This window comes from Xiphias gladius, chromosome 15, assembly GCF_016859285.1.
Source record: "Xiphias gladius isolate SHS-SW01 ecotype Sanya breed wild chromosome 15, ASM1685928v1, whole genome shotgun sequence".
Classification (NCBI taxonomy): Eukaryota; Metazoa; Chordata; class Actinopteri; order Istiophoriformes; family Xiphiidae; genus Xiphias; species Xiphias gladius.
In genome coordinates this window covers 3,762,228-3,785,642 of record NC_053414.1, presented here as the reverse complement: position 1 = coordinate 3,785,642, position 23,415 = coordinate 3,762,228, and the positions used below count along the sequence as shown (strand labels likewise).

The 23,415-nt window shown below is 42.2% G+C and overlaps 1 protein-coding gene across 1 annotated transcript in view; it reads left to right on the top strand.

Moving 5' to 3' along the window:
* Positions 1-21,700, top strand: part of ttbk1a (tau tubulin kinase 1a) — a 54,639-nt gene extending 32,939 nt beyond the window's left edge. Inside the window, exons 14-17 of the mRNA XM_040145068.1 lie at positions 526-866; positions 2,086-2,267; positions 19,165-20,618; positions 20,734-21,700. Of these exons, the coding sequence (XP_040001002.1) occupies positions 526-866; positions 2,086-2,267; positions 19,165-20,618; positions 20,734-21,145 (2,389 nt within the window). The 3' untranslated portion in view covers positions 21,146-21,700. The remainder of the gene's footprint in view (positions 1-525; positions 867-2,085; positions 2,268-19,164; positions 20,619-20,733) is intronic.
* The last annotated feature ends 1,715 nt before the right edge of the window (positions 21,701-23,415 follow it).

Sequence of the window (23,415 nt, the reverse complement as noted above, 5' to 3'; positions counted from 1 at the left end):
TAAACTTGGCTTGGACTTGATTGACTGACTTGCTCTCAAGGATTTGAGACCTAACTTGGACTTGTGTTGACTGACTTTTGACTAGACTTGGCTTTGCCTTCGAGAGCTTTATACTTGACTTGAACTTGTCTTGATTGACCTGAGACTTGATCTGAACTTACCTTTAAGGACTTCCGACATGATTTTGACTTGTCTGAGATGACTTGACCTGGACTTGTTCTCATTGACTTGAAACTTGCCTTGAGACTTTCTTTGATGAGACGTATGACTTGACTTGAAATTGCCATTGAAGGTTTGAGACTTAACTTGGACTGGTCTTGACTGACTTTAGACTTGACGTGGCTTTGCCATCAAGAACTTGTGACTTGACCAGGACTTTCATTGATTGATGACGAATTTGAACAAACAGCTGTGGAAGTCCGACGTGACCTGACAGACCTCACGGTCTTCAGTAAATTGTTGAGTTACAGTCGAGTCACATTTCTGTGTCTGTCCGTCTCTGCATGTCTGTATTTTGTCCTCCAGGTCTAGGATGGACATTCTCGGCTCTCCATCTCGTCACGTATACTCCTCCCAGCCGGCTCAGATGCTCTCTGTCGACCCTGGTTGCCGTGGTGATCGTCAGGTCAGTGGCCGTCAAGAGGTGTCGGTGGCGTCCGTTGACCAGGAGGCGCACAGCAACGCCTTCATTCGCTCCGTCCCGCTGGCCGAGGAGGAGGACTTTGACAGCAAAGAGTGGGTGATCATCGACAAAGAGACAGAGTTACGAGACTTTCAACCAACCACATCGGGAACGACTGACGAGGAGCCCGAGGAGCTCCGCCCCTTGGAGGAGCAGGAGGAGAGGAGGAGGCTCAGGGTTGGAGGTAGGAGCTTCTGTATACACCTGAAAAGTAACAGAAACAGAGTGGAAGCTAGCCAGCAACATGGTTCTGCTTCAGGACAAACAAGGTCAAAAACCTCAGTGTGACTTGACAATGCCTTTTACTCTTTTCACTCATGAAATCAACTGTTGTGTTTGCCTGTTCTTGTTATTAGTTGGCTGTTTAAATCTTTTAGAGGACTAAATAAAACAAAATTAGTTCTAACTGCTATTACATTACTACAATATTTAAAGCTCCAATTGTACTTTCATTTTGTTTTCAGTGTATGAAATAAAATATGGATGGGTGCTAGTTAGCTTCACAACCATGCCTCATGTGTGTGACTTAATGACTAAGGAGAAATGTTGACCTTGAAGTCTGGACCAGTTGGGGACCACTGCTCCATAATACCACGATTCAAATGTTTTTATGTACCTTCATGGTGCTGTAAAGACTGAATCTGTTGTTCTATCTGTGTCCAGTCATTTCTAACTTTACTTGATGTCAAACAGTAGATATTCCTCTGATTCTTCATATTTATTTTTATCCTGTAAAGTCTGGCAAGAACGTCCTTTAATCACAGTGTCTCGGGTTTGATACTGACAGTGCTCTTTAGCAGTTATCATGCCCCGAACTGCACCAGTATTTCTTATATTGCTCTGCTGTGGCGCTAACTGCTGCTAGAGCTACACTGTCTCATTTTTATATCTCTATTTCTATACCTATTCAATAAAAAACCTACAAAATGTAAATCAAGCAGACTTGGAGTTGTTGAAAGGTGGATTTGTTTCTCTTTTGTTGGAGCTATGCTAACCGTTTCCCCCTGCTTCCACTCTGCTTCACACAGACTCGTACTGTAACGCTAACATTATCTCAACAAGACATCCTTAAACTTTTCACAATGAGAAAGCGGTAAAACTTTTGTTATTAATGCACCTGAGACACGCTGTTTAAAATAATATTATTTCTAGTATTTCTAACATTAGCTACCCAACATTAAATGGTAAATGGACTGCACTTATATTGCTCTTTTCTAGTCTTATGGACCACTCAAAGCACTTTACAACATTAAACCCCCCCCAGACCGCCATTATTTTATGTAAATCACTAGATTTGAACTTCCAGAACATTAATGGAATATTTAATACACAGTATTTTCATAATCGTGCTTTTGCAAACCTCAGTCTCTTGTAACTCTGGCTAACATTTTGTTTTCCTGCAGGAGGGGAACTGGTGGTTCGTCCAAAGACTCACACCAGGGAGAGCAGCCGAGGGATGCTAACGCTAGCAGAGGAGGAAGCATCAAGGAGGAGTGGCGGGAGCCCCGCCCAGTCGCCCTGTCACTCGCTGCCATCGGGACGGCCCCGCCGGAGAGAGTCAGAGCCCACTGGACCTCAAAGACCGGTAAGAGAACCAGCCAGCCAATCAGAGGAGAGCTGAGCTCTCTGATGGCATGTTGGCGGACAGACGAGCGGAGTAGACGGCTGCCGCACAGATTCACCGCCCTGACGACAAACTGGTTATACCTGACGCTGTCGCAACGAGGCGCTGTGCAGCAGCTACTCCGCCTCATTTATCTGTCCGTCAACATGCAGCTTAAAGGACAAGTCCAGCATGATCAGAAGTTCTGCTAATCTCTAGTTTTCCCTTCTGTGGCCTCAGAGATCTCTGTGTCCAGAGACCATTTAAGATGTCCTTACACTGTTGTAGAATTTTGGAAAATTTGGGAAAAATAGGCCAGTGCCCCCATCGTATTTGATTGACCCAGTAATAACGGGGATTGGCTCCTCTGTGTATCAGTATTTTCTTGTACTGAAACTTTTATTGTGTACTGTACTTGTACGAGTATAATTTCATTGCGAAAAGTAATCCGAACCTTTTAAATGCATCAGTGCTCAATATTCTCTGAAGTTTTCCCAAATAAAATACAATATAAAACCAACAAATGGATGATTTAAATCAAGAAATATCTAATCCAAGAATAAGTAAACAAGACTAAGAATCCAGCCCTCTATCATATGTACCTGCTCTATCATCTGCGTGGTCATGATTGACTTGTAGGCAGGTAGATACACCTGGGCTGGACAGCCTCTCACCACTTTTGATCACAAAACATTAGCCAGTCCAGTTTTAGGTAATGAGCAAAACATCTGGACTCATGCTGGAAATGTCCTTCAAAGATGTCACAGTGCGATGACAGGCAGACAGACTCCTGCAGGAGTTTGTCTGCAGGTTTACGGCAGCACCGTCCTGCAGCTGAGCATCTGTCGCATGCAGTCGTTCTGTTCAGCTAGCAGCAGCCAAAAGATCCTCTGACGGGGCTGAATATGAACTCTGACAACCTGCTAACTGTCCGTTTGCAAGCTAGGTAACGCTCTTCAGTAACTCTCGAATTGAATGAAATGATCTACAGTCCTGAGAGGAAGAAATCACCCAGTTACTAGAACCAAATATTTCCTGAAGATCCATGGATTAATTTGGATGTGCCAGTGTGACCTGGCCTTTGTCCTTTAATAAAGAAAAAACACGTCAAGTGTGTTAACATGCAGCATGTAGCGTTCAGTAGTCAAAAGTCTTAAGGGGATCTGCAGTGGATGAACATTGAGATCCCCGTTCACCTTAAACTGTTGACAGAAACATTTCAGTGTTTCACAAGAAACTGGTGGATAAAGGAAGAAAATACAGATGCCAGTGGAACAGAAGCTGGTGAGACGAGGGGGCAGATTTATGCGAAGACTGTACATCTAGGTCCTGTTGTACAGCTACAGTCTAATCTGTCTAATTTCCTATAGTCACAACTCTGTCTTATTGGAAACCTTGCGTTTGCTTTTTGATTTCGATACAAACAGGTTCTGAATAGTTCTGTCAGACTAAAATGAACGTGACGGCTCACGGTGTCTAACCGACTTCGGTTCGGTCGGTTAGACATCTACTTACTGTTGTCCCCCTCAGCTTCATTTCGATCCTGATGGTGCCTATGGTTTGATCCTTCCACGACTGCCTGTGACACATAAAAACCTGTTTTTACCGTCCAGCTGTGTGAACGGTGCTGACAACCTTTCCTTGTCTTTGGAGCTAAGTTTAAATCTTTTCCATTTCTTTGGTTTTTCCCATGACTTTTGCTTTGGACCATTGTTCAATTCTGAAGGGATGAATGGGAAACAGCTGCAGCTGTAGAACCTGTCCCGTATGATTCAACCTGCAGCCACCATGTTTATACTATATGTCAGGCTGTTGATGATGTTTTCATCCTCTGTTGTTCTACTGTGTTTTCTCATGTTCTCTGACACATTAGAGTCAAAGTGACACTGTTTCAGCGCCTGGTTTTAACACTGAACACACACACACACACACACACACACACACACACACACTCTCACAATGTTCCTGCCTCTGTGACTGGGTCCGTGTTTGATGTCTGTTCAGGATGGTGGACGAATGGAAATTTATTGTAAACAAAACCAGGTTACTAAAGCACGGCCCGATATCCCAGGAATTAACGTCCATATCGGACGAATTGGCACCATTCCCGTGCCAACGTTCAGCGTGTGGAGGTCGGGTGGTGGATGGGGGTGTAGCGAGTCTGACAGGAGACTGGATTTTGTGTCCGGTCATGGACCTTCACGGACTTCCCTAACCGTAACCTTAACCAAGTGCTTTAGCTGCCTAACCCTCACCATACCTTGACCATAGTTTATTTTCCATAACCATGATTCTTTTCCACAAAGTAGATGCCAAGTGCAGATATTGTAGAAAGTGAGAATTTTAAAACACTGGCACTGGATGCAAAAAAAAACTGTTGCCACTGAACGTAACCCAGGGTTTTGCACAATCGTCCAGTACTGACATTCTTGTCTGATGACAAGGTTGTAAAAAATATAAAAAAACAATTTTTTTTGTGTCCCTTCGTGGTGATTTACAACATATCTGTGAATGAAAGCTGTAATGTTAATGATTTGTAGGAGCTGTAAAGTTTCACTTTGGCCGGATTCTGGTGAGGTGGCAATTTCGGAATCGTACTTTTTGTGGGTTCTGTGTTTAAAAAAAACAAACAAAAAGCTGAAAAAACTGTCCAAAGTCTTCGAAGATTCATTTAGATGACGTGTTGGACTAAATAACGTAAACTCTTTATCATACCGTCCAGCAGTCCATCATAACCCTGATTTACAGTCCTGGATCAGGGTTATGACGGACTCAGGGGTTCATAACATTTTTTTACGGAAGGAACGCTCAGAAGACAAACTCACCAGGTTTTAGGCAGTTTTATGACAACACACAACACAGTTTACCCCGACTGAGAAAGGTCTCCTTTGTCGAAGGTGCCCTGAGAAGTTTTCTCTTCAGCAAACAAAGTTCCAGCGTTTCTCACCAAAACACGTGCGAATCCTTGAGGTCTAAGAATCTTCACGTATTTCCCTCCTCATAAAACATTTGTAAAGTCGATTTTTTTTTTTTAACATTTTAAATCCTGAATTGTTTACATCCATGCTTACGTCCAGTCGTCTTCTTCACTCAGTCCTGTAGCCAGAGGAAACTTATTTTAAACTAATTTTTCCAGGTGGGCCCTTTGTCAAGCGCTCATTAAAAATGATTATGGGAAATAAGAGAAATATCGTCAATATTTCAATTTAATTTCATATATTTCATTTTATATAAATATGTTGTTGGACTGTATTCAGGGAGGAATTGATGAAGCGGCTCATGGGAGACAAGCTGCTGCATCACGAACCTTATGCAAGGTTCACAATATTTTTTCGATGCGATGCAACATTGCAAATCCCATCTTGACAGCACCACGTGGAGTTGTGTCAGTGGAACAATATGACGGTGTGAAGACAGCAGAGTTAAGAAATGCACTTTAGCCATCAAGATGCCGCTTCTTGGTTGAAAGCTGGATTTTGCATTCATTTTGTCCGAGCCGGAGAGGCTGCCTGAATCCAAACCTGCTGACACAACAGCGGTAACAGACAATCACAGCTTCTTTGAACTGACATGGTTTGATTTGACTTTAACGGAACAGACCTTTCTCGAGCAGAGTTAATTCACTTTTTTCGTACTTAACACCTACCTGCATTATTTTTTTCCCACCTTAAGAGTCGCTAAAAAACATTTTGCCTACCGTGTGGAGAGTTTGTTTTTTCTTCCTGTAGGAAACTTTATAAACACCTGAGGGGGAACGTATGTCCAACCAGTTCCGTGGTTCGCAGTATGACAGATCTTCGGTAAAGACTAGTTTGGAGAAGCTCATGATTGTCGATCTTTGTTGACTCCGTCAGAGATGTGGCTTCAACTTGATGGTTATTTCTGCAGCCATAGTTTGTTGTTTGGCAGAATTCCTGCTCGGTGTCTCTCAGTCAGGGTCGGTTCTCTTTGCTGAAGCCGTTGTTTTTGGTGACAGTAAGTCCTCGTGATTTTTGAGACTAATTTTTCTCACTGTTTGCCCAAACTGCCGAATTGTCGCAGATATTGACTCAAGCTCGCGCTGCACAAATGACAGCTGTATTTTCTCTTAACGAGGCTACGAATTTTTTATTTTTAATTCTTACTTAGTTCATGTTTGACTCGGTTTAATGGGATAGAGTTAAGGTTAAATAACTGGCAGCAATAAGGAACAATTTTATAATGGCACCCGACCGCCTGTTCAATTGAACTATGAAATGAGGCAGTAAATCTTCAAGGTTTCATCCGGGGTTGAATGTAAGACCAAGCTTCCAGCTGCACCGGCCACAGTTTGGGAGTCACATGGTTCTGAAAATATGGCCTTTATGTTTGTCACCACTACAACATATTTATATCATGTGGCAGGAGGGGAAAGTGTCAGAGGTCATGTAATCCAAGCACACGAGAGCTGTTGGTTCATATTCAGCCGCCGTCTCCAGCTTAGCTACGTCCTGGAACATGAGGACGTGTGTTCGGTGATCGGATGATGCTCGAAAGTTCCATTTTTTAATCGTGAATCCGGTGAAGTTCGTCTCAGCGTTCAGACTGGACTGTCAAGAGGCTTCTCGTTTTTAGTCTACAGGTGTCCAGAGGTTCTATCAGCTGTAGATAATTAGTTCCATCAGTCGGCCAGAATACAAAATGAACTCTTGATCTTTGAATGGTTGCACTGTATGTGCTCTGCATGTTGCCTCAGTCAAAGATGCCTCACTAAAAAGATACACTGGTGTCTATTTATAGGCATTAAGAAAGAAAAGTGTCGACTGTGTTAATGTTAATGTTAATGTTTGTGTTGGGAGCTTTGTATTAAAATCAAAACTGTGTTCTGACTGTCTGGTTTAAAAATAATACCCAACTGACTCCAACTGAAAACCAGAAACTTTCCCAAATGTTCAACCTGTCACGCACGAGCTCTTACAGACAGGCGGCAACAACACAAAAGCATCATTACCTCATTAAACACACACAGATCACATGGACACAAGAACGACCGGCAGCTTTTCAGTGACACCGAGATGACAACATGTCGCTGAAAACACAAGACGTCTATGACTACTTTTAGGTGAAAAGTGACAAAGTTGAAAAGATATCTTGTCAAAACTAAAAAAGACCAACCTTTAAGAATTTAAGGAATGTTTTGTCAACTTAATACAGAGGTCCCAAGGTCTCAGAAGATAATGGTTTTTTTTTCTTTAGATAATATACTGTGGACACACGATTAAAAAAGAAAATCTTATCTTTCAGGACTCCTGGGCCTCCATAAATTAAAGATGAAAATAAGAAAGAAGGAAAACTGATAGCTATTTACGCCTAAATTCTGAACACAACAGATGGTCTAAACAGTAACATCTTCAATAGTTATTTATGATAAAAAGTTCTGAAAAGCATACCAGCTTATTAAACAAATAGAAAACATTACCCAAGTTAATCTCTTTGTTGTGGAGGACCAAACCCGACTAATTACCATAAAAAACCCTGTGAATGAGTGAAGAAATAAAACTGAAAAGTTGATCATCAACAGTAACTAACAGTGTAAAGTGCTGCCAGTGTGGCTGCAGTGTTCCTTACGGCCACAGCGTGAACAAACAACATCCTGATGAGTCTTAAAAGTAGTGGAGCAAAACAATGTAAAGTTTGTCCTGCGGGTGGCGCTAGAGGAAAGAGCATGGCGTCATTAACATCTCAGGGGTTCATCCTGAGGGGAACAGGAATGGGAGCAGGAGGTTTCATGGTATTAGATTTTGAATTTTTTTTGTGTGTGTGTGCTTGTGTATTTCTTGTGGAATTTCTAATGGAAATTTTGTCCTGATGGTGGCACTAGAGGAAAAGTCCGGTGGTGGGGGGGGTCACCAGAATCATTAGGATTTAACCACTGAGGAGTCTGAATATGCACAGCTGGTTTCATGGAAAATTACTGTGGAATGACTGAATTTCACATTTATTTAACATTTAACTTTCACCTTGGGGTTTACATTTAATTTTCCCTCAGCAGGATTTTCTTCATGGGTGTGATTTATCGATTCCTTTTTTTTAAAAATTCTCTATTTTCTTATCCATTTTTGCTTTTTAGTTAAGTTATACATTTATGTGACCATTTGATTTATTCATGAACTCATTTATTTATTTACTAATAAGTCAGGTTTGGTCCTCCATACTTGGTGGCTGCTGTTTACAGGCTGGATGTTATTCCATCATCACTGATATTTCACTTTATCTGCAGTGTAACATCTCACCGTTTAAGGCCTTGTCGGTGCTAAAACGTGTGCACAGATCCTTTTTTAGAGATACTTTAGCGAGCTCTGCTTCGATTTTCTTTTATTTCCGTGCCGGTTGTCACCGCTAGACTCAGAGCGAGCTCTCCGCCGCCAGCCATCGAGGACTGCCATTCTCTTTTTTACTCCTCTCCAATTCTCCCCCCCCCCCCCTCCACATAACTACTGATGCCTTTGCCCCCAACCTATCGCTTTAAAAGTACACAGTATGTCGAGTTTGACTCACCTGAGGAGACAGAGAAAAGAGCGAGGGTGCCATTGGGACAACACAAGAAGAAATAAAGTGATGTTTCGGGGTAAGCACAGTTTAGGAATAGTCCTTTACCTCTGTTCTCTCACTCAGTTTCTGTTCCTCCTCTTCCTTTTCCTTCTGTTCAGACATTTTCCTCCCCTTTTTTTCCTCCGTCGTGTGTCTGTGTTTTGTGTGCTTGATGACTCCATCTCTCTTTCGTGTTCCCTGTTTCTTTTTGCATCTCCAATGGTCATTTTTTTCCTTCAGAAATCAAAAGCTCAAACTGTCAGTTGTCCAGGCTCAGACTGTTGTAGACTAGCGAGATACAGTATGTGCAGTGCTCGTGCTGGTGACTTTGTGTCCTTTTAAAGTGCTTCTTTGTGGGGGAAAATATTGTCATCGCCATTTTTCCAGCTAGGGGGATGCTAGTCTGACCAATCTGGCAACCCACACAGCTAACAGTCTATTTGCTCAACTGTCCCGTTAAGTTTTTCATAGCTTTTTCGTATCTAGTACCCGATAGCTGTAACTGTAGACAGAGTGCCAGATTTACACCAACACTCCCTCAGCTTCTCTCCCCAGGCTCCTCCCCTCATGACTTTTGACCAATCAGCTGCAGGCTTTAGATGTGTGAGAGCACCACTTGGCTCTCTCCTGTCTAACGTCTGGTCAGGGAGGGGAAGGAGACGAGGGCAGGAAGTCAAATCAGAGTGTTGGGATTTAGCCATAGGAAAACATTGCATTTATTTTTACAAAGAGTCTGTTTCCTCCTATTAACCTCCCCTCCCTCCATCTCTCTGATTGGTCTGTTTGCAGTTGGAGGAGGACAGGCACCAACCGCGGCCCAATCAGCTGAGGAGGCTGGCCTCCTACGTCTTCTCCTCCTCCACCCTGGAGACGGAGCAGTATCCCCACGGGGGAAGCAGCTTCATTCAGAGGAGCCGCTCGGCCGAGAGCAGCCCCGCCCACGTCGCCGCCGCCGCCACCTCGGCCCGGCGGCGGCACGCCGGCACCCTGCCGACGCCCGGCAGCCCGCGGAGCAGACACTCGGTCCTGAACGTGTCGAGGACGCAGCTGCAGCAGATGTTAGCCAAGCTCATGAACAAGAACAGCAGCTGAGAGGACTGAGAGACGGACTCAGAACACAAAACATTAATGTAACCTACATACATACACGTACGCAAATATACATGGAGAAACATACCTCACACACACACACACACACACACACACACATATGCAGGGTTGGTCAAACCGTGTTTGTGGCCCAGGGCAGTATTTGTTCCCCTCGCCCCCCATTCCACCCTGGTGTCCCAGCACATAAACTGCACTGTATGAAGACTGGACGCAGCATCGCCTGCTGAGGAGCTGTAATTCATTAAGGGTGGCAAATTGATTTATAATTGACTAATCTGTAAATCTTTTAAAATGTATCTTCAATAAAAAGGTCAAAAAGGGTTGCGAATGCCCCTTAACGAGAGTCTCATAAAACCTGAAATCATTTGCCTTTACTTTAAAAATGGGAGGACATATTGGCATTCGTGGACACCATGTCAAAATTAAAGAGTGTTCTGTTAAATACCAATATATCAGAGTTAACAAAAAGTAAACAAATACTTGATTTCATATCTGTAAATCAATCAAATCTGGTTTCGGGCGCCTGGTGGCTTAGTTTACTTCAGGCCAGCTCTGCATATACAAACACATACATGAACATGCACATGTATGAAATAGACATAATGATCACAACACACTGAGAACCAGATATGAACCACACATGTTAATTAAACACACCAAGCCATAGTACTGGCCTACAGCAGCACCGCTGTGCTGGTAAGATAGTTTCACACACACACACACACACACACACACATTCACACTCACGTAGCTCTACCAACAACTTTTCAAGCAGAGGAACAGAGGAAGAGGATAAAAGTGCTGACGACGGGAAATATTTTCCATGCAATAAACTCTAAAAAGCCTCTCTGCAAACCTGATTTGCACACGCCACAGACCTGGGAAACTGGTGGAGATAATGTGAAACTGAATATTTCCTTCTTGTTTCTGTGAAGAGGAAGAAAGTGAAACAGAGTGGAGCTGCTACCAGACTGTTAAGCTTTACAGTATTTGTGCATTTATTTATTTTCATTTATTTATTTTGCTTTTCCCGCTAAAATGAAGGAGCGATCGTCGAGGAATGCAGGTCGTCCCGGCGTTGAAGTTCTTGAACCAAGACTTTGGAGTCGGCGTTCTCCCTCCGATCACCCCCGTCCGCCAAGCAATACACCGACACCGCTTCACAACGCGTCCTCACCGACACAAAACCAGTGATCCAAACGTCTTGCTCTTATTCTAGCTTCATTAAATGTTGTGTATGAAGAGAGAAGTGTGAGTTTTCTCTGTGAAAGAAAGTTTTTCTGAAGGTGTGATAACGGATCAGTCACTTTGATCTCTAATCACAGCCTTTCTGACAAAAACTGTCACTGCGCTTGGTCTCTGGGTAAAAGTACGGTGGCCCAGGAGTGCAAATATTTCACAAAAAAACAAAACAACAACAAAAAAAACGAAAACACAGCAAAATTTATGAAAAACAGATTACACAATCACATTTCACAAAACAACAAAATAAAGCCACATAACATTTCACTAAATAAATTCACAACTCTAAAATGTGACAGTATAGCAGAAAACAAATTAAAGGACATCACAATATTAACTTTCTATAAGTGCTTCGATTAGATTGTAAAACTTCCAAAAACATTATGACTGGTCAGAAAACAAAAGGACAATATAGACTACACCACATGCAGCCCTAAGAAATTAATACAACAAATGCATATTTTTGCAAAACAAGTTGAGAAACAAAACTTGTAAATCACAAAAAAAACAAAAAAAAACAAAGCAAAACTGAAACGTTCGACAACTTCCGACAAAACTTTTGCTGAATGTAGCAACTGTTAATTTTAGTTAAATGATTTCTGATTTATCTCCCAGATGGTTCAGATTTCTCAAAAATTAATTTTATGAAATGTTTTATTTTGCAGTCAAGGGCCAAAATATGATAAGAACGTGTAAATCGTCAGTATTAGCCAACAGAGTGATTAGTGAATTAATCAACTGAATTTTTTATTTTATTTATTTATTTATTTATTTTAAAATCAAATGTTTATGAGTGGTAGGAGACCGCAAATGGAGGCGGAGCTCTAAAGGTGTAAGCAGGGAGACATCGTAGAGTATTATTGGCTGTTGTTGGTACAGAATAGTATAGTTACACAAAAATAACCCCTTTTTTCTGGTCCTCACGTCGGTTTGTCGTGTGGTTGTTGCATCTCTTGTTTGAGCGGCCGTCTTTCTCGCTGATTATTTTAGGACCTTTATCTGGAGATCATGGTTTAATTTTTTTTCATCATGTGAAGATGCTGGTTCCGTCAACTTTGGTCCAGACTGAAATATGTCAACATCTAGTGGATTGTCATGAAATTTGGTTCAGGTGTTCGTGGTGCTACTGAGATGTATCCTACTGACTGCTGACTTTTCATCTAGCGCCATCATCAGGTCAATATTTTGATTTGTCCAACACTTTGGTTTTTGACCAAATACCTGCAAAACCAATGACATTCCCATCAGCCTCAGCTGTACTTTGTGTATACTGCTAATTAGCTAATGTTAGCATGCTAACACACGGAACTAAGACGGTGAACATAGTAAACATTATACCTGCTAAACTTCAGCATGTTAGCATTGTGACTGTGAACATGTTGGAATGCTGACGTTAGCATTTAGCTTATAGCAGCACTGTGTCTAAGTATTGGCTAAGACTCTTAATCTTGTTTTAGCCTATTTAAGCTTGCTATCCTGAGATCAGGATTTAGTGATCAGGTTATCTGTAGATATCAAAGCAGTTTGGTATCGATCAGGAGTTATATGGGTCTTTATCGTGATAACAGGCTTCTGTACTTCCTGTTACGTCCAAGTCCATTTCATCATGAAGCTGCTGGAGTAGAAAAGGAAGGAGGCCGACACATCATGTTACTGTTAGAGACAATTTATTGTCTCAACATAATGAAGTAATTAAGTCACTCTCTCTAGGTAATTAGCTCAAAAAACTTTTTCAGAAACCACAGCCAGTCGAAGAAACACCAGGTTGTTGTGGCAATTCAGTGTCTTACTGTCAAACCTACTCTGTTCCACGTTTGGCTGTTGTGTTTGAGTTAAATCCAGGTCTTCCAGAGGACAAGGTTGATCCTGTTTCCTTCATAAGCATTGAGAGTTAAAAATGCAATCAATAAGATTTGTTTTAGGTATTGTTTTTGTTGGTGGATATACCGTAAGATAACTGTCAAGGATTCTTGCCTTTAAGGTCCATCAGATCGCGGGTTTGGGCCGTCTTGTTGGAAAGGGTTGGGTGCTTTCTGGGCTTGTTAAAGGCTGTCTGTCTCCGACTGAGCCAGCTGTCCTAATGAATGTGGCTTAATTAGTCATCTTCTGCTCTTTTGGTCGTCTGGGGAGTAGTTTTGTCTGTTTAGTAAATGGCAGTGAGTGTAACCAGATAAACTCCGAGCTTCATTGTGTATTTAAATCCATTTTGCAGCGATCTGTGGTGAGGTTTTCCTGGTTCTGACATCTTGTCATGCGTTGGGATCACAGTCTTTCTTCCATCGTGCTTCCTCTTCCATCACTATTTTCTGACTGCTGGACTTTACTGTTGCACTTTATGACTGAGTCGAGCGGAGAGGGGGATTGGGCCGGGCCGAGGGGTCTCATTATATGGATGCAAAACACAGATGCAATAAGTGAAGTGTGGGTTGTTACAGCAAAAAAGAGAGTTATTTAAATGGACGTTCTAGTGGTTTACATGTTTGTTTTTTTTAACATTTTCAAATATATCGTCATTTTTTAGGTTTTGTTTCTTCTAGGACGCCTTTGGTTTCACTTCAATTTAGAATCAACGTTCAGAGACTTGAAGCATTCTTGAACTCACCACCGGGGAGACCTTTGAAAACCAACACCAGAAAACATGATGATAATGAAGATCTGTAAAAAAGCTGGCTGTGAGGGATTATCCTCAAGTCTCTGCACGTTGATTGTTATGTAAATGAACTGGAACCAATGGCTGCCTGAAAGGAAGAAAATCAATCTGATGGAAGATTTCAAAAAATGAGGAGCAGGAATGAAAGTTAATTAATGGGATATATATATATATATATATATATATATATATATATATATAAACAAAAACCACCACTATAATCACATAACGGCTCCAGTAGAGCCAAGTGAAGGATTTCTCATTTCACAGCGCTAATGGCCACTTTCTCCATTTCACAAGCAATGAGACAGAATAACTTTACAATCAGTACTAGTTATAGTGTAAGGGGCACGCATAGTAAATGTAGCCAGAGTCTGTTTCAGCGTTGTGTTGACCAGTGGAAAACAGGCTGGACATTGCTGTGTCATTTGTTGGTTTTCGTAAAAGTATGTTACCTTTTCTATACATTTTGAAAATGCAAGTTTCCTGGTAGATACGGTGTTAAGGGAAAATTGGGAGGTTTATGGGAGAGTGTGAGCCACCAACATCCAACCTGTGGGCGTAAACACCATCAAATCAGCATCTACATCTTACAGCCAATGACCGAGTTGTGGAAATCAGCATTGTACTGTGTTTGGGTGATCTTTAGTGTCATAGGCATTGGCATTTCAAGGGACGTCCTAATATTGATCCAAAAACGAGAGAAAGAAAAGAGTCGTTTCTTGAGCTGAAGTGTGAGATTAGCTCACCTCACCTCACCAAAATTTACCTCCGAAAGATCTTTACAAGCGGTGCAAATGATCGGTGTTTATTTCGACATTTACTGCCAAATTTCCCCAGTACAACAGTCTGTTGCCCTTTGAATGAGAAGTTTTCTTCAAAATCAGTGCTTGTTCCGTCCTGGTTGGTAGTCTCCACTATGTTATGGTGAGAACAAGAAGCCATTGTAATGGTTGAGTGTTGAGCCCTGCCTAATATCTGAACGCTGCTAACGTTATACCAAAGCAGCTGCGCGTGGTAAGTCGCTTTGAATGTCGCTCCAACGACCTTCTTTAAAGTCCAAGCTGTGTCTTCTCAACATGTTCAAAAATGTCTTGTTTTTTTTTTTCAAAATCCTGAGACTAGCTGGGACGGCCATTTTGTGCAGTGAAAACCGTTGCTTTCTAAATGTGTTAAAGGGCTACATTAACTAAATATGCACCACGTGCTGTTTCATTAAGCATCTATTTGAGGCTTTAACATTAGCTCAGCCGGAGCAGGAGACGTCTGTCTGTGCTGAGGACACAACCTGAGTTTGTTTTCATGCTGCTTCATGCTGAGTTCAGGACGTCCTGCCCGTTTTATATTTAGCATAGCATTAGAGTACAACCACTTAAACGATGTATGAAGTGGACTAGCTGCTAACTCTGAACCTTGTTTTGCACACCTGCAAAATGATTCACCTACCGTACAAGATTGTCACTGATACATGTTTTGTCCCGTGTTTCCATGAATGCAGAGCCACTTTCAGTTAAAGAACGGGCAGTAGAAAGCTCTCAGTCTGCTAATGCTGCTGACGACACACTGAGTGTTTAAAAAAAAACAAAACAAAACGATCTGCAGCATTAATGACGTTACGCCGTACCAAAAGACTGTTTACCGTCTGTCGCCACTCTTTGCATGAGATCTACTGTTTGTATGACACGCACCTCTGACTGTAAAGTGACAAAAAACAGCACTGTACTGTAATTACAACAAAAACAGTGAAAAGACACCTCTGACTGAAAAAAGTCTGTGTTTTTTGTAAATAATTAATAATTCACAGCGTTACAAGAGGGGATACTCACGGATCAGAGCTGTTGAGTCCGTAGCTGACTTTAAAATGACAAGAAGCAGCAGGAGGCTTTTTTTAGTCCCGATTGTTAGGGAATCCATCATTTTTCATCACAGATTTCTAACTGCTTCGCTGATGTGAAATTTAACGTCTAGTGTTTTTGTTCGTTAGTTAGTTCATTCATTAGAATTCATGATGCATGATGCTTTTAAAACATCGTAGACGTCTCTCAATATTTTGTAAGAGTCAGGTGGCGGTTGGAACCGACAGTTCTAGATGGATGAGATGTGTTGTTTTTTTGGGTTTTTTTTTACGTTTCATTTTTGCTGTTTTGGACATAATTCCCATCAGTCATGATAAAATTTGATTCAGCAGCTTCATTGCCGATGTGAACCACTCTAAGCAAATTCATGCAGGTCAACGAACCATTGAAAAGGCTTTTTGAGCGCGTTTAACTTCATTCGTACATCATGTTCTATAGGACAAAACAACAAAAGTAAGACCCAGTGCTTCAAACCTTTACATTTGTAGCGCAAGTCGGAAAATTACTTATTAGGCTTACAGCACACTCCAAATGAAATATGCTCCCAAAGGCTTCTCAGTTGCTTCTCAATATGGCACTGCATAGTTTTTAAGGTGACTCTGACTATTCATTTAATGAAGTGCAAAACTTCAACAAATGAGCATACTGCCGGACATGCAGCACTCCCCATTGCTGCACTTGCTAACAGGCCTTTTTTGGCTGTAACAAAACGTGAAATTTCATTTTGTTTGGAGTGTCGTGTTAGTTTAACTGCTGCTAGTCATGTTGTGACAGGAAAAAATATACTGTATATGTTGATTTAAGCAAGAAGATATTAAGCCTACAATTGTAACTTGTAAAGTGATTTACGGAAAACCCAAAAATGTATCCAAGTTTTGTTGCTTAGAAAGTCCTGATATGTAGAAGTGCGGTATTTTAATGTGATGATGAATGGTTTATGGTCAAACCAGACATTAGGCTACTTTCCTTAGCCCATGAAAAAATCGACATCTTGAGGGTTTTCATTAACGGCAAAAATTATGTTTCCATCTCATCAAAAATAATGCGAATTAGAAGCCTTTATGTCTTTAGATTTTCCTTTTCCCTACAGTAGGTGAGTGCTGATTTACCAGAAACTGTTAAAACCTTTTAGTCCCACAAACTTTTTTCAGTGTCTGCCACAAAACATTTATACCTCATGAATCACACACTATAATTATATAAATATAACAAAAAAAAAAAGATGCTCCTCCCCCCAACATTCATTTTATTGTATATTTCATATGTTAGTGCTGAACTTTATGAAATAACAGGGTGATATTGTACACATAAGCAACAGACATTGTCGCTGTAGAGGTGAATACTTGTGTCCATGGTAGTTTTGTTTAGACTGTGTGCCACATTCACAGATCAGTATGGACCTCATTAGTTAAAACTGTCACATGAAATCACCTGTGTCACTAATAGTTGATTCTCAAAGGAACATTTGGACATTTTAGGAAATCCTTTTTTAGTCCGAAATTAGTTGTCTTCCGCCAGAGAAGACGGACCTCGGTTTCATTTCCGTGTGTCCAGTCCAGGGACAGTGCCAGGACGTATTTAACTCAGCCTAGCACAAAGACTGGAAGCACGGGGAAACTGCTAGCCCAGCTCCTACCTTTACACATATCTTGTTTTCATTAAGACAGCTGCTTTAGTTGACAGAGCTCAAACCAACAACCCCATCCATGGGCTCAGGACTTGCTGCGGTTTTTGTTCAACAAATAGCCCCAAGGCTAACTCCTGCTACCTTCACCACAGCGTCTAATTTTGACGTTTCTATATCCACACCTGTTCAATAAACGACACACAGCATGAGGTGGATTCTATCGTAATGTTAGCTCTAATGTGGCTAGGCTAGTATTTTTGACCTGCGACCAGTCTCCGCTAAGATGGGCTTTATTTATTTCTTCACTGGGCGCACAGAAGTGAAGAGGGCATCAGTCTATCCCCCCTTTTTCTGTTTCTACATCTATTCCTAAAACAATATACAAAATGTAAATCAGACAGCTTTGTCAATGTGTGAAAAGTGCGTTTGTTTTCTCTTTTGACAGAGCTGGGTTTCCCCTTGCTACCAGTCTTTGTGCTAAGCTAGGCTATACACTTCTTGGACCTATGTCTGTACTAGTTGAAACGTTCTCATCTCACTCTGCGGACGACAAAAAACAAGAATTTCATAATATGTCCGAATGTTCCTTCACAGTTTTTGCAATAAAAGCAGGGTGTCTGTAGTCGAGGTAAAGAGGATTGAAGCGCTCACAGTGTTAGTTCAGTGTGATGATCCGTGAGTGTCTTTCACGTGTATAATACATGTAAGCGTTTTTTTTTTTTCTACCACTATATGATTGTACAGTACTGCTTGTATAATTTACAGGTAAAGCATGTATTTTAAACTTTTTGTAAATCCAAACGATAACCGTGTACATATATACAGAAATGTAGAAAGTAATTAAGTTTGCAGTTAATCTCTAATAGCATGATAATTAGCGGGGTTTAGTATATATGTACAGGCTGTATGTTAAATCTTTATGAAGGGAAACACTTGAAAATCACCTGATATCAGACTGCGTGCTGTCTAAGGATAAACTCTGCAATGCATTTTTTGTGCCTTTTATATCAATGTATGTAATCTAGACAATCTTGAAAAGCTTGTGTACAACCAAAATGACATTAAAATGGTTTTGGGGGCAAATACATCAGTTCCTGTGGTCTTTCTTACTGGGAGAGGTACCATTAGCCAAAGCACAGCGGAGTGCTACACATGTTAGCTTCTTCTAAAACATCAAAACACGTTCCTTTTCTTTTTGTCATAACACAATTACAATCAACATGGTTTAAAAAGAAAAAGTTGTGGTAGTGCTTGAAGTTGGGAAGTTAACACAAGTTAAATGACGAAAAAATTGGATGACCGCTGAATCCTCGCAGCGCAAAGCACGGACGCCATCATTCACTCATTCATTGTTCATTACTTTGCAAGCAAGGCAGCTGGCAGACTTGGTTTTCAGCTGGTCAGTGCAAGACTCTCATAATGCAAGCTGGGAGGAAAAAAAATTGAGTGAAAAAATCAAGGAATGTATCTTTAACTAACAAAATCTATTTATGCTTTAAAGTGAGCCAAATGAAATCCTGGAGACAACAAATATTCAAGGACGTATTTTAGGTCATTGAAGTTCTTAATTGATATTTATTTGTTACAATGGTTTTCGCCATCTTATTTTTTTATTTTCTCAGTTAAAGATGTGATGAGATATGGACACAATATATGAATTCCACCCCCTCATGGTTTCAATGGTCATACATGTTAATAGTCTATAAGCTGCTAATGAGTGCTAGTGTTTGTGTTCATGCATTTTGATATCAGTAATCCCCTTACATGTTTTTGTTCAGATTTCAATGCTGGCATGTTTTGAGTTGATTCAGTGGTAATAAAAAGTGTTGTTAAATTTTTTCCCAGGTGTTGTCGCCCACGGAGCAGAGCACCCGGTCGCCGCCCTCCCCAGACTACCGGACGAAGGGCCAGAGTGACGAGAAGGAGCATTTCCACATTCTTCCTCAGCTCCAGGCCAAGAGGGCCGACTTCCTCACCGTCATGCTGACTGGTACCTTGCCTCAGCGCAGGAGCTTTGCCACGCCAGACGAAGAAGTCCCAGAACCTCCAGGGCCAAAGGATGATGACGTCACGAAGAGTGAGTCAAACAGCGAGGCCAGTCAGAAAAGCACTGAACGTAGCCAGGAAGCTGCGCCTTCAACACTCATGGCTGAGGACCAGAAGGCCCAGCGGGAGCATGCCTCAGCTGCTGATGCAGACGCTGACCTGGAAGACGCATCCAAAACCCTCGTCCTCTTCTCACCTGGAGACACTCGCAAGTCTCCCTCTGGTGGCGATCATGCACTAGAGGGTGAGTTGGCAACACCGTCTGCCCTCACTTCCCGTAATGACCGCCTCCTGGTCGGGGAGGCAATTCAGCCTGAACCTTCTGAGACCGGCCGTTTGTCCCCGGCTCTCAGGTCAGACCTGAGGCCTTCCACTCCCATCGCTCCTGCGTCGCCGCCCTTCACCAAAGTTGAGCGCACTTTCATCCATATTGCAGAGACATCACACCTCAATGTCATGTCTTCCAACGGTCACTCTGCCAAGGATAGTGACCGGGAAGTCTTTGCCATCATGAAGGAATCACCTGTAGAGGATGACACCCGTGAGCGTGGGGGCACACCAGTGACAGACGAGTCTCTAGAGGTGCCGGACCAAACTGCAGAAGTTGATAAACGCCCCACAACTGAGAATGGTCCATCAACTGTCCTGGCCCAGTCTTTGGAGCCTGTCCCAGAAGCGATGTCACCAGTCCATGAATATAAAGATCTGTCAAAGGAACCTAAGAAACAGCCATCATCCAGTGAAGAAGCTGCCAAGCTTCAGACAACTGGATCAGAACTACCGTTTGCCATAAAGCCCAGAATCCGAAGCCGAATCCCAGTACTCATTTCTGAGGAGGACTCAGGTTCAGAACAGTCCTCCTCCCTCTCGGCTCGGGCTCGGATTCAGCAACGGGCCAGGCAGCTGGACTTGGCCCGTCTGTTGGTCCAGAAGCAACAGGGTCGCTGGATGAGGAGGAGGATGCTGTCTGGGACATCGTCATCGTTGTCCTCTGGGGACGATGAGCGTCGGAGGGCTTCTGAAACTCTGTCCACCACCGGCTCAGAGGAGGACACACATACCTCAGACGAGTCCAGGAGGAGCTCCCGTCTAAAACCGACTGAAGAGCAAGGTTCCAAGGAGTGCAGGAGCAGGATCCCAAGGCTCATTACCCCCATGAAGAGGCCTTCAGGGGGGCTTGCTGCTGCTGCTCCTTCTCCTCTCTCCTTGCCAGACTCCAGCACTTCCAAAGGAGCACCATCCTTCGCCAATGGGTATGATTCTGTTTCTCCCTTTTACTGTATTAAAGATTTTCATTTGAAGCAGTTTGTTTAAATATTTTATAAAATTTTAAGAAATAACACCTTCAATTTCCTCTTCTGTCCACAGGACTCCAAAAATAGGACTGAGCCCTCTCAGCACACAACGGAAATCCAAACCTGTCTCACCCAGGTCCTCCTCCTCATGTCCTCGTCCCGCTACTGTCCCCGCCCCGTCCGGCAGCCCTCGAATGCCCCTGCGAGTCCTGTTTGGTACCCGACGCAGCCTTAGCTCCACCCACTGCAGGACTGACAGCCCCTCCCCTCAGAGAGTATGTCCGTCCAGGCAGCCCCTCTCGGTTAGAGCCCCAACTGTCCCCATGCTACCGCCCAGGACTACAACAACCATGCGGCGCAGCGCCTCGCAGGAAGCCACCGCTCAGTCCTCCTCTGGCACCATGCCCGCCAGGACCAGGCCAAAACCAGCTGGTGCGACTAAGGGGAAACCGAATGCCAGGGAGAAGGCGGTGCCCGCTAGATAATACAAAGAGACTCATCGCTGAGACATGTTTGTGTATAATCAGTCTTCGGACAAGCTACGCCTCAAAGTTTCTCACCTGATTCCATATTAGACTGTGATGTTACAATGACCTCCTTCAATTCATTTAATGTATACGGACCTCTTATTTTTTTTCCAAGGACAGCTTACTGAACTATCTTCATGGGCTTCCAGTAATCTTGATTGACTGTCGTACAGGAGCGTGGCTGCCACGGTGCTAAGGATGCGTCTGCTGCTCGCTGGTCAAACCCTGATTTAACTGGTTCCTGGAGCTGAGAATCATGGCCTCCAACATGCGCAGTTTCAGAGACTCACGTTACACAATACTCCCCGCTTGTCCACGGCTATACTACTCTTCTATCGACGGTACCCTGCTTGGTTCACATTGCATGGTGAAATATATCACAAATACACTGAATCTGTAGAAGGAAAGCAACATGTACAAAAATCTTTACCTTTAAATTATTTGATATAGTTCTCCCCTTCCTATTGGCCAAAAAAAAAAAAAGATCAAATTGGACTGGTTTGAATGCCCGAACTACGTTAATATGGTAAGAGATTACTAACTATATTCTGTACGCATTATAGTCTTGGATAATGAGAAGAGTTGGATGTGAGCACAAAATAAATCGCTCAACCGCTAGCCTCCTCCTCATGGTGTGACGATGGGCATGCTTTAGTCATTCTATTTTCTGGGTGTTTTTATTTTGTTTATGCTCTGAATTGTACATAATAGAATCATTTCCCATAAAGACATCTTTATTTTTTATCTTGCCAAGCAAAGTGTAAATTTCAAGTCTTTAACCTTCTGTTCCAATGTGTTGGCACTACGCCTGTTTTTTACGCATGAGAAAAACAGGGTTAACCATGAGAGGAAGTTATACCTGCTTGGAATCTGCTGACAGTGCAAAGATCTGCTGGTTGTTGGAGCCCATGTTGTGTTTGTAAGGCGTTGATGGGCACTGAGCTGTGAAGTAAAGTCTTGATCATGTGGCACGGTGCCTTGTCATTATTTCCTCGCTGGTTTCCAGTAAACCCAAGTACCTCACCTGATCTGGGTCCAGACTTTCCACAACGCCTCAGGTCCAGATCAGGTCAATCTTGACTTGCCAGGTCGGCCTCAGGTCAAGTTTTGATAGGACCCAAGGGAACGACACGTGCAGTGTTTTTAATCAACAGTCAACCAAGAGAACTGTTGGAATGGTACGTTTAGTCAAGTACGGCTAGTACAATTTTAAGGTACATGTACTTCACATGAGTATTTTCATTTTATGCTACTCGATCCTTTTACTCCGCTACTATTCAGAGCAAAATATTTTTATAGATTTAAATTGTACGTTTAACCAGGGTTTGCCAACCCCTTAGGCTTGTGACCTTCGACAGACACCAGTGTGTAGTTGTGTTTCCTCGTCCTGTGCCGGATGTCTCTGAGTTGTCAACGGTTTCACCATAGAGACGTTTCTACTCTAAACTTCTCAGGGTTTCATTTCAGTAACTGTCCAGATGATCCAGTATGTCACAAAAAGGATCAGAGAAAAGTCCAGAAACTGAAAAGAGTTCTATATCATAACTTTTTGTTTTCCACACAAAAGGTACTACTAATATGTGAGGCAAAAAAACAATCACATCTCTACCATGCTTACAGTAAACCTCTTATTTTGGGTACATTATTTTTTGGGGTTGTCTACAAAAATGGAGGTGTCTGGTAGCAGGTGAATCAACTCACAGCCCCTCAGATTTATCTTTTGACCCTTCTGGGGGCCGACGACCAGGTTGGAAACCACTGGACTAAAGTAACTGTAGCTGCATCTAGTTCCATCTGGACCAGCTACAACACTACAATGCTGCTCACACGCTGATGCATCGGTATATAATAATGTAATTTATCATATATGTCACAGGTGCAGATTTTCTGCAAGTTTAATACTCTTACTTTAGTCAGTACTCAGTACATATATACTTCTGTACTTCCACTTAGGTATAATTTTAAATAGAGGACTTTTACTTGTATTGGAGTATTATTTTTACATTGTTGTATCACTACTACCTTTACCTAAGTAAAGGATCCGAATACTTCTTCCTCTTCTACTCTGACAGAATAACCTTCAGTGCGTGTAAAAAGTATTCACCCCCCTTTTTTAAGATTTAGTGTTTTACAATATTGAATCAAAGTAGATTTAATGTTTAGATTTAATGAAGTAGATTTAGTGGGTTTTTTTTTTTACACCAACCAACGGAAAGGGACCTGTTAAG